General features: G+C 36.6%; 1 protein-coding gene across 2 annotated transcripts in view; it reads right to left on the bottom strand.

Annotated features, from left to right (window-relative positions):
- Positions 1-1,424: 1,424 nt before the first annotated feature.
- TOLLIP (toll interacting protein) overlaps positions 1,425-12,299 on the bottom strand; it is a 60,670-nt gene continuing 49,795 nt past the window's right edge. For both annotated transcript variants that reach the window (XM_067540566.1, XM_067540565.1), the window contains one exon: positions 1,425-5,253. In XM_067540566.1, the coding sequence (XP_067396667.1) occupies positions 5,039-5,253 (215 nt within the window). In that variant the 3' untranslated portion in view covers positions 1,425-5,038. The remainder of the gene's footprint in view (positions 5,254-12,299) is intronic.

Genomic DNA, 12,299 nt, shown 5'->3' on the forward strand with positions numbered 1-12,299 from the left:
TAACTATTCATTTATAAAAAGTGGAACAGCTTCAACAGGAAAGATTGAGAAAGCCCCACATGAGACTATCCCACAACCCAGTGGGTAGAGCACGCTCTTGAAATGTGGGAGACAAATTGAAATCCCTTCTCCACATCAGGCAGCAGGGAAACTGAACCTGGGTCACCCATCTGAGAGCCCTAAGCACTGGCACTTAAAGTTATAAAGAGGACACACCCCGCCACACAGAGTTTTGTTAATATACTCCTTTGCTCTCGTTAAAAGTGCCCAAAATCTAAACCAAAAATTTTGAGTGGGGTCAAAATGAAACATTGTTTTAGCCTTTCCAAGAGGAAGATCAGAATGGACACAGAATTGCTACACAGGCCATGATATGGTAAGGAGGAACTGGAGGGATGTTGGTCCGCATCTCTCTTTATGCTCTTGATTCAGAGCATGAGAAGAGCAGCACAGACCAATAGCACTACTTGCTGCAAATCTCTGGTCTCAGATGCATGGAGGGCACACGTAACCCACATGTGGAATACATAGCGACCAGAATTCAAAGAACATTATTTTGATTTTTTGAGTCGAAATGGAACTGCATTTTTTTGCTGAATAAACTATTCACCAAAAAAATTTCACCCAGATCTACATATAAATAAGCCAGTTACTAGTTTACAGAACCTTTAAATAGAATTATTGATTTTAGTGACTGAAAACTGTCAGCTACATTGGGACACAATTCTTATTTATAGCTAAAAATAAGTTAATTAATACCCTTTTGTCCACTTATTCATTAGCAGGAGACCACCGTTCTGTAACCAGATTTCATTCCATTGAGACAATGGAGCCCATTCTTCTCCCTACATGAGTAATTCATTCACAGAAATAGCTGATTTTTGTTTCATATACCTTTCAATTATGCAGACTCTGCTCCCTCATGCTAAGCAAAATTTCCTTTGGTGTTACATTACTAGAAGATAACTATGAAGATAATATCCTTGGAATAGAATAGTATGTAAGTAGAACAAAAACACACCTATTAATAGATTTGCATTAATCCTTTTCGCCTTGCCTTGTACTGGAAGCTTGTGTTCAGCTGATTTTCCACCATGACTCCCAAACCTCTCTCAGAGTCATTGCTTCCCAGGATAAAGTGCTCCACCCTGTAAATCTGTCCTACTTTCTTTGTTTTAGATGTACACATTTATGTTTATGAATGGTACATGCAGCCACCTTAGGACATTTTTAAACACTTACTGTACTAACACAGCAGGTGGATTGCATCTCTACAAGAATTCAAGTGCAATCTGTAATCAAATAACTGTGGTATTAGAATACAAAATGACTCATCAAGGGGAAGAGTGATGTGCATAAAAACACAGCATTGTAATCAAATATTTTACAAATATCTGAAGTGAAACAGATTTCTTACAACATCCTAGGTTTGTCTTCATTTTTATTTTGACCGTTGATCACAGAAATTGAAAGCTGGATTATTTAGTCTGAATGCATACAGGGTAAGAGGTATAGCTTCTTCCATAAAGGACTGCTTCTTCTGTTTTGATATACATGATACATTTATTAAATTAGAATGAAAAAAGTCAAAATGTATTTTACAATAAAAGAAAAACATCTGGACACTGGACCTCAATACAGTGAGAAACAATGCCTCCAGAATTATTACAGCAAAAACATCCTCTGTACAATATTACATGTCAACCAACACAAGCAGTAATATTTGCAAAGGGAAAACATTTGGTACCTTCAGCACACAAGAACAGCGGTTGAGGAGAAAGTAGCAAGGATCTAGCTAGACAAACATGTTCCTATCTTTAGCCAGGGCAAGTCCTTGGCTGGATTGAAGCTAGTGCAAACAGCACTAACTTTAAGCAGATGCCAGTATCACACAGCCGGCTTTGGCTCCAGGTTGTTGTAAGCTGTTGAGTGTGACAGAAGTACGATCAGGACACATTGTTCTATTAAACGAAGCATATAAGTCACACACTGCAACAGAATGCGTGATGTATTTAATTTAATTTAATTTAAAACAAAACCCAACAAGGTACTGCCTTTCAGTTCTGCATTTCAGGACCCTCAACTGATACTTTTAACTATTCCTTGCTAGTTCAAAAATCCCTCAGACATGAAACTGAAGACGAGACACAGCATAACAATTGTGGGGAGGTGAGAGGAGGAGATATGTATAGAGAAAAACTGAGTAGGTTTGTGATTTTTGTCTTGTTAATTTTAAGGACAAAGAAAATACAATTAGTGCATCTTGGAGGCTTCTTTTCACATTCATAATGCTCAAGCCCCCATTGAATTGATATCCTCAGGTCAATATTTCTTAATATTGACACAGTATGATATTTTAATCCCATGGAGTCCAACGTATTTGCCATACTGCTCCTAAACTGTCCACCTTCTCACTACTATACTTCGTATAACACATGCATCTTACAAAAAAGGACTTCCAAGAGTAGGTCTAGAGGTCCCATGGAAAACTTAAGATTCTTCCAGAAATTCAGTCGTTAGTCTCACATTCTCACTTCCTCCTCCTGATTGTTAAAAGCACTCAGAGTTGACTGTTCTACGCTTACAATTTGGCCATAATAGGATTAGCAATACAATCTCAGGTGACAGCAAACTACTTCCCCAAACCACAGGTCAAACCAGGACCACTTGCTTTAGAAAAATCTGCTACTGTAGATTCCAAGTAATTTTATATAAATCTTTAATATTATGTACATTTTCCCTGAATTGTTCTACTCTAGCAATTCATACCATTTGTACAAGTGTTATAGCCAGGGACTCGTCCCTAAATTTTTACCAAGAAGTTGAGAGGTGATCATCTTTTTCTTGAAAAGTAGGCTAGCTATGCCACAGGAAATTTCTGTGCTATGAAGATAATGACTGGATGCGCAGTCTAGTGCTGAGTTCTGTGATAAAAACGAGAAACAAGGCTAGCTTTCTGATGAAAAGCTCTTTCTAGAGAAGCAAAAGGTAAAGATATAATGAGCTGTACAGGTAAAATGCACAGAGACTGTAGCCTTGAATTCTCAGGGAAAGGTAAAACCAGTGGGAGAACCTAAAGACAGAATTAAATATTTACAAGATGTAAGTCTGCCAACTCAGACAATGGGGAATATTTGTCATAACTAAAAATTGTTTGTCTGATGCATCATGAAAAGAAGCTTTAAAAAAAAAAATCAACCAATGAAAGAAAACCAGGACAATTTTGGTACTGTATTTAAAAATTCTTAACCCCCATACTTTTTAATCAGAAAAAAATATTTATGATCCATCCCTGGCTCAGCCAGGAAGCTTCCTGAAGATACTGGGGAAAGCAATTTATTTGTGAATGTAAAAGAATCTGATGCTTGGGGAAGAAAAAAAGAGAGGAAAGAGAGAAAGAATAAGGGTCCTTCTTTTCTTATTCCAAACCTGGTTTACTAAAATTCTCATGAACCATCCTTGAGACCCTGTATTTCAAGTGTACATTCAAACACTTGAAAAAAATACAAGCTATGGCTATTGTAGAAAGCATTGTAAAACAGTTTTAAAAACACTACTAAGAAGACAGAACAGTGACATTGCACATTATTGAAAATAAATTTCTGCATACTACTTCAAGTGCATTCATTACATTGCTGTTTTAAAAAAATTAAGAAGCTGCAGAAATTTATCAAAAAGGTATAAACTGTCCCCTCTCCAAAGGCTCTGTAGATTTAAGCTATAATGTTGCATGCACATTAAACACATGCTATGACTATATGCAATCTCCTTCCCCTTTTGGGAGGATCTGCCAATTTAGGATGTTAGATTCTCCATTATCTCACTGAAGAGAAATCTTCTATTTGTATGCATCAAATTCAACTGAATTAGTTAAGATCAATTGTAACTCAACAAATCACTAAAACAACTCTTTAAATACTTTTTATACCTATTAAATATTCTGCAGCAATCTTTGCTACTCCTTACCCCAGACTACCAAAAAATCTTGACTCATTAAAAAGTATTTTTTCCTCCAGGTAAAAAGACAGTTTTGCTGAAAAAATAGGAGTGAGTGAAGCATGTTTCTTCTTAAAACATAATGGCTATACTTTATATAAAAAAAAAAAAAAAAAAAAAATCAACCATGATCTCTTATTACAAGGCAGCTCCTTAAATAATTAAATGTTTATTTTATACATAATTTTCCAGATATAAAATCTTTTCTTCTGCATTCATCCTTTGGAATAATCACAGGAATGTAGAATGTGCAAGTAACTGCAGGAACACATTAGGGCCCAATCCTGTCCCGATACAGCAACACACATTGTGTATCTGGAAAAATCACCACCTGCAGATTTCACTAGTACAGCAATATCAAATGCTAGGATTGAGCTCTAAATGCCCACCAAACATATATATTGCTTTGGTGCCCAATCACAAGGATGGGTGGGTGGGCTAACTAGAAACACTAAAGGCTACAACAAGAACACCAGCTTGTTAATAGCTTTAAAACTATGTTAAGGATAGTTGGACTATACACAGCAATAACTGAATGCCACAGGAGAAACCAAACACCATTGTATAATCATTTTTTATATCTCTGGCAGAAACAGACAGCTTACTGAAACAAAAACGTTTTATTAAAAGTAATACGTAAAGAAAAAACCCAACTCCCCGAAAATATAACTCTTCCCATCCAACAGACAGAGCAGTAAATCCCAAACTGTGAAGTGTTACAGAGATCTTATGAACATGCTCTTGTTTTCAAACAGGGAGAGAAAAAAGCAGCACTCTCCCCTACCCAGACAGAAATAAAGCCACATATGATACGGCTGGTATTAACAAAAATGTCTCATGCTTCTGTAGAACAAATGTAAAACAAAGTGTCAAAGAGAAACTGAAAAATGTGCAAATATCCAAGGTGAAAAAGGGGTACAATCTCTTTCAGAGAGGATGCTCACAGGAATCTGTTAGGAAATTCTTCCTCTAGCTAAATCCCTGGCTTGGCAAGTCAAAATAAGGGTGGCATCAAGGACAGAGACAATGCACAGGTTGGGGTCTATAACTCTTCTGTAATCTGAAGTAATGAATTGATAGCTGCATCCTTATTCCCTCTCTGGGCTTCTAGCACTGAACGAATTACTTCCCTGTCCATGTTGGGGAACATGTCTTGGATAGATTTCAGATCCTCTTCATTACACAGATGCTGAGGGTTGACTGGAGGAGGTGGCACTGCCACTGGTACCATGCCTGGGTTACAGACTGCAGGCATTCCTGGAAACAAAGACATACAGAGGAAATTAAAGATGCCTTCTACATGAATAATAAAATGCTTATTCTTGCGTAAATGAAATAGGCACAAAAGGCCCTTTTCAGTATACATTTCAGAGAAAAGTGTCAACTTTATTTACAGGTGCAAAAAGAGTGAGATCTGGGAAATCTGACTGTTGCAAACAAGACTTTTCCTATAATTACATTTTGTTACTAGCCACACTATTACCCTCTGTGCAATCTGTAATGTTCCAGAAGTGCTCAGTAAATGTAGTGATGGGCTTGGCATAAAGACCTAAACAGACAGATAAGGCTAGCATAGACAAGCTTTACAGTTTTAGGAGAGGCACCGACATATCATTACAGGCTACACAAAAAATGTAATTAAAGAGAGATAATGATCGCACACCTTTATTAAGTCCTTATGGGTTTATATTGGGGCTTGTGGGATTTTTTTATTGCACATAAAGCCCAACACACTAACCAACTCAACGATGCAATAAGATGTCATTGTTGTGAACAAAATAAGCTAAGGGCAAAGTCTGATTTTATACCATATAGTGATGCCAGAAGTCATGTTTCTTAAAGGTAATAAAGAGAGCTCTAATAAAATTGGATTTCAGATAACACAGGCTCCATTACATCAAAACAGGAAAGCATTAAAGTAACTCATTATTCCCAGGTAGACTTAGAGCAAGTATAAATGAACACCATAAAAACCTGAATTTTGAGTTAATTTCTGTTCTTGTATAAACAGTATCCAATTGTTCAGTGTGAGACAATAGAGCAACACTGCATGATGAGAGACTAATTCAGTTTTTATTCGCACAAATGGGCATCTTGCTTGGCCTTTTTGCTTCTTCCAGTTTTTCAGGTAAAGGACAGAAACCATTTGAGAGATTTAATTTAATATTTTTGGATCTTTTGCATTATGTTATGTTAAGTCAAGTCACAGTACTGTAAAAGTCAGGAAAGAAAAACAATTACAATGTAAGATGGAGAGAGATTTTAAAATCAGAGTTTTCTGAAAAGTTCCTAAAGACATCATGCATGCTCCCTATAAAAAGTATGTTTTCACCATCATCTGATGATCTTATAAATAATTCAAAACATGCCCACAGTTCAGGAACACCACTAGAAGAATTGCAAAGCTACAGTTCATTTTTATAAAGCTGTTCTTGGTTGCTAAGGATGATGCACTAAATGCTTTTATAAAGAATATATAATTATTTCAAGTGAATTGGATTCTGAACTACGATATTGTTGTACAAGACATCATTTGACTAGAAAACTTTATGACTTGGGAGCACTAGAGATTACGTCTGTTTCCTGCTTACGCAGCTTATAAAATGAAAACCATTTTTGTACCAAATTTGATTTTAAGTTAGAGAAGTTCTTCTGGCCATATTTTATTTAAACTTGTATTTCATGGATCTGATTTTTATTTAAAGTTCCTCCCAAAATGTCACATGGTAGCTGTATTTGCAGCTGCATTGTCAGATCCAGAGAGTTTGGGCTGCTGAACAAAATTGTTATCAAGGAAAGCCAGCATGTGAAAATATGCAACAATTTCTTACTACCCGACACATCAGTGATAAAGCCCTTACACTAGTTGCATTGGAATTGTTATATTCTCTTGCACTGAGGACACCTCTCTGTAGGAGAGAATCCCAATTATTAGAAAGAGACAAGTAATAGTAACGGGGTATTCAATCATTTGAAATATATGTAGTTGGGTATGTGATGACATGAAGAACCACATGGTGAATTGTCTGCCAGGTTAGAAGACTGTGGATCTCTCGAGACATCTAGACAGACTTATGTCTAGTGCTGGGAGAAGCCGATGGTTGAGGTACACGAGGGGATCAATGACACAAGAAAAGGTAGGAGAGAGGTCCTCGAGTTCAAATTTAGGCTGATAGGTATGAGATTAAAGATCAGGACCTCCATGGTAAAATTCTCAGAAATGCATTCATTTTCACATGCAGGACTAATTAGATAGGCAGAACTGCAGGGTCTCAGTGCACGGATGAGATGATGGTGCAAGGAGGAGGGTTTTACGTTTATTAGGAACTGCGGAAACTTTTGGGAAAGTAGGAGCCTATAGAGGAAGGTTGGGTTCTACCTCAGCCAAAATGGAACCAGACTACTGGCATGTAAAATTAAAAAGGATGTAGTGGTGTTTTTAAACTAAGGACTGGGGAAAGCGGAGAGGTACAGAGGAGCACACAGTTCAGAAAGAGACATCATATGGGGATGATCTATTAACGTGGACTCTCTATAGCCTAGTAAAGAGGGGAAGATAGAAGTTGATAAAGTACAAGTAGGAACAGAAGAGAAACAAATCAAATGAAAAAAGGAGTCCAATTCAATTACATCACATGAAAGCAGACAAACTAAAAAGCGACAAATTTTATAAGTGCTTGTATACAAATGCTAGAAGTCTAAATATTAAGATGGCTGAACTTGAGTGCCTAGTATTAATGAGGATATCTATATAAATGGCATCACAGAAACTTGGTGGAATGATGACAATCAATGGGATACTAATACCAGCATACAAAATACATAGGAATGACAAAATAGTTCATGCTGGTTGGGGAGTGGCACTATATGAGAAAGTAGTATATAGTAAAAATCTTAGATGAATCAAACTCTTTGGCTAGAAATTCCATACTTGAATAGTAAGAGTATAGCAGTAGGAATAAACTACTGACCACCTGACCAGGATGATGATGATGATGATGGAGGATTGTGAAATGCTCAGGAAGATCAGAGAGGCTATAAAAACAAAAAACCAGTAATGGGGGATTTCACATCCCCATATTGACTTTGTATATGTCATCTCAGGACAGGATGCAGAAATAAAGTCTATAGACACCATCAATGATTGCTTCTTGGAGCAGCTTGTCCTGGAACCCACAAGAAAAGAGGCGATTCCTGATTTAGTGCTAAGCACAGTACAAGATCTAGTCCAAGCAATGAATATAGCTGAACTGCTCAGTAATAGCAACCATAATATAATTAAATTTAACATCCGTGGGTGAAGGAGAGGAGGGGGAGAGAATACCACAGAAGCCCACCACAGTAGCATTTAACTTCAGAAAACTACAGAACTACACAAAAATGAGGAAGGTAGTTAAACAGAAGTTAAAAGGAACAACCACAAAAGTGAAAGGCCTTCAAAATGCATGGAAACTTTCTAAAAACACCATAATAGAGGCTCAAATTAAATTTACATCCCACAAATTAAAAAGAATAGTAAGAGGACCAAAAAATGCCGCCATGGCTAAATGGAGTAAAAGAAGCGTAAGAGGCAAAAAAGCATTCTTTAAAAATTGGAAGTCAAATCCTATTGAGAAAAATAAAAAGGAGCATAAACTCTGGCAAGTCAAGTGTAAAATTATAATTAGGCAGTCCAATTTAGGTGACAAATAAAAGGAACTGGCTGAATCTGAGTTGTCAATAGAGGAGGTTTTTGAATAAATTGATAAATTAAACAGTAATAAGTCACCAGGAACAGACAATATTCACTCAGGAGTTCTGAAGGAACTCAAAGATGAAATTGCAAAACTCCCTACTTTGGTATGTAATCTATCACTTAAATCCAAATGACTTGAGGATAGCTATTATGACACACTCATTCATTTAAAGGCTCTAGAGGCAATACTGGCAATTACAGTCCAGTAAGCCTAACTTCAGTACCAGGCAAATTGGTTGAAAATATAGTAAAGAACAGAATTATCAGATGCATAGGTAAACACAATTTGTTGGGGAAGAATCAACACAGCTTTTTTAAGGGGAAATCATGCCTCACCAATCTATTAGAATCCGTTGAGTGGACCAACAAACTGTGGACAAGGGTGATCCAGTGGATATAGTGTACTTAGATTTTCAGAAAGCCTTTGACAAGGTCCCTAGACAAAGGTTCTTAAGCAAAGTAAGCAGTCATATGATAAGAGACAAGGTACTCTCATGGATTAGTAACTGGTTAAAAGACAGGAAACAAAGGGTAAGAATAAATGGTCAGTTTTCAGCAGGGAGAGAGGTACATAGCAGGATCCCCTAAGAATCTGTACTGTTCAACATATTCATAAATGATCTAGAAAAAGGGGGAAACAGTGAGGTGGCAAAGTTTACAGATGATACAAAATTACTCAAGACAGTTAAGTACAAAGCAGACTGAAGAGGCTCTCACAATACTAGGTGACTGGGGAACAAATGGCAGATGAAATTCAATGTTGATAAATGCAGAGTAATGCACATTGGAAAACATAATCTTAACTATACATACAAAACGAAGGGGTGTAAATCTAGCTGCTACCACTCAAGAAAGACCTTGGAGACTGAATATTTCTCTGAAAACATCTAGTCAATGTGCAGCAGCAATCAAAAAAAGCTAACACTGTTAGGAACCATTAAGAAGGGATAGATAGCAAAACTGAAAATACCCTAATGCCACTATATAAATCTATGGTATACCCACACCTGTAATATCACATACAGTTCTGATCACCCCATCTCAAAAGAGATATATTAGAAATAGAAAAAGTTCAGAGAAGGTCAACAAAAATGATTTAGGGTATGGAACAGCTTCCATATGAGGAAAGATTAGAAAGATTGAAAGTATTTAGCTTGGTAAAGATATGACTAAAGGGGGATGTGGTGGAGGTCTATAAACTCATTAATGATGTGGAGAAAAAGTGTTATTTACCCCTTAACATAACACAAGAACCAGGGGGCCACTCGATGAAATTAATAGGCAGCTAGTCTAAAACAAACAAAAAGGAATCTCTCTTCACACAATGCATAATCAACCTGTGGAACTTGTTCCCAGGGGATGTTGTGAAGACCAAAACTATAACTGGATTAAAAAAGAATTAGATAAGTTCCTGGAGGACAGGCCCATCAATATTAGCCAAGATAGTTGCATTCCTAACTATATGCTCTGGGTGTTCTTAGGCCTCTGACTGCCAGAGGGGATGGATCATTTGATGATTGCCCTATTCTGTTTATTCCCTTTGAAGTATCTGGCACTGGCCCATGTCAGAGGACAGGATACTGGGCTAGCTGGATATTGGTCTGACCAAGTATGGCAGTTCTTATGTTTGCAATGCTGACAAAAGCCAGTTTCAAAAAAAAAAAAAAAAAAAAAAAAAAAAAAAATTTCCTTCTTTAAAAGTCATCTTTGACCTTATTTAAGATAAGACCTGACATTTTACCATTAAGTATTTTGGTAGATCCAAAGACTAAAACATAATGAAAACAAATCAATGAGGCTTTCTTATTGGCACAGGCATTCAGATATGTTAGAGCAGTGGTTCTTAACCTTTCCAAACTACTGTACCCCTGAAGCCTGAGTCCCACCCCCATGGGGCTGAGGCATGTAACTTAGTTTCATGGCACCCCTGTGGCTCCAGGCAATTGCCTTTCTTGCCACCCCCAATACCAGCTCTGCACTTGCAACCCCTCTAAACCCCCAGGCTGAGAAACACTGTGTTAGAGACTTTACCAAAAATGAAAAAGGAACTCCACCAAAACTTGTGTCTATATCACAGGCCTGAAGCAAGCAGGCAGGAAGTCAGCCATTTGCACAAAAACTTTTCAAAAACATCTTTTAGTTAGCATTTTGCTTTCCACTTTTTTTTCCATAGAAGATTTGTAGAATAACTATTGTTTCATGAATATGGCCATGCCTTAATAAAATCTAAGTCCTCCTGCTTTCCACAAACAAACCCAAGAATCTTGTTCAGTTAGTGAAGTCACATTTTCTAATGCACCACAAAAAATTCCAATTCCAACCATTGCTGCTTTTTCAGTGATTTAAAAAGGTGCTTTGCTCCTTTGCCTTCCTTTTTCGAAGTAATTTCAACTTAAAACTTATCCATCTTAAGGAACGTATCACAAAACCCCTTGGTTTGGGTTTTTTAAATTATTTCATTTCCCAGGAATATCTGTTTACTACAAAATATTAAAAAAGGTGAAAAATTGGCGTAAAAACTTCAGTCTTCTGGATAAAAGTCTGGGTTAGTAATGGGGGATGGGAAGAAGAGAAAAAAGCAACAAATATAGATAAGTAACAGAACTGAAAGAAAGTTATTTAATGCTGCAATTTATTTCATGAACTATACATTAACAGTACATATACATATGCACATGCATCTGTGCATTTGTATTTTCCATTACATTCCACTTACTTCAATGGACAGCCTCACATTTACATTTAATTTATTGTTAACAAACCAACCTGCCTATCGTAAGGTACTGGAGTCTTAATGTGTATTTTCATCTGCTTGAGTTTCCCAAAATTCAGGTAAAAAAATAAAAAACAAAAACAAAAAAACAAACAGCTTCTGTCAAACCCAAGAACGTTTTGGTAAAACAAAACAAAACAAAAATCAGTAAAAACAAAAAACGAAGGGCCTTACCCATGAGGCACCTTGCCCCATCCTAAATAATCTTGACACAGAATTGACAGAAATATCACACACTAAGTATATACATCAAAAGCCTTCATCAGTGAAGGTGGCTTCCATGTAGCACAAGGAAGACCAAAACACAAATATGGGTAAAGCAAACCAACCAATAAATAATTTGTTTTCATACTATGAGACAAAAAAAATAGTTGGAGTGCAAAAGACCCCAAAATCTTTAAGTTGTTTTCAATCGCAGGTCATCTTTTAATAGAACACCAGTTTCTAGACAGATCTTGTAACACTGTTTTAAATGCTTGATTAAAAATACAATAAATACTTTTTTCAAATAGATTCATCAGTAAGTGAACAGCACAATTAGTAACCATCTTACTCAAAAAAGAAAAAGCAGTTAGTTTCTGTAGTGATTCAGAAACCTCTATGGTAGAAATGGACCAGTATACCTACAAATTTAAGGTTGTATATCTTGTCACAATCAAAATTATGAAGGCCAGAAAGTTTCCTTTCCTACTGGATCACCAGAATGTTAACTCTTGAATCACAGACATTTGCAAAACCACTACTGAGTAAGTATTCTCAACTTTAGAGTTTGATATAGTTTTCTTTCCTAACAAT

This window comes from Emydura macquarii, unplaced genomic scaffold (genome assembly GCF_026122565.2).
Source record: "Emydura macquarii macquarii isolate MOO-44397 ecotype Brisbane River unplaced genomic scaffold, CSIRO-AGI_Emac_v2 contig_587, whole genome shotgun sequence".
NCBI classification, from domain to species: domain Eukaryota; kingdom Metazoa; phylum Chordata; order Testudines; family Chelidae; genus Emydura; species Emydura macquarii.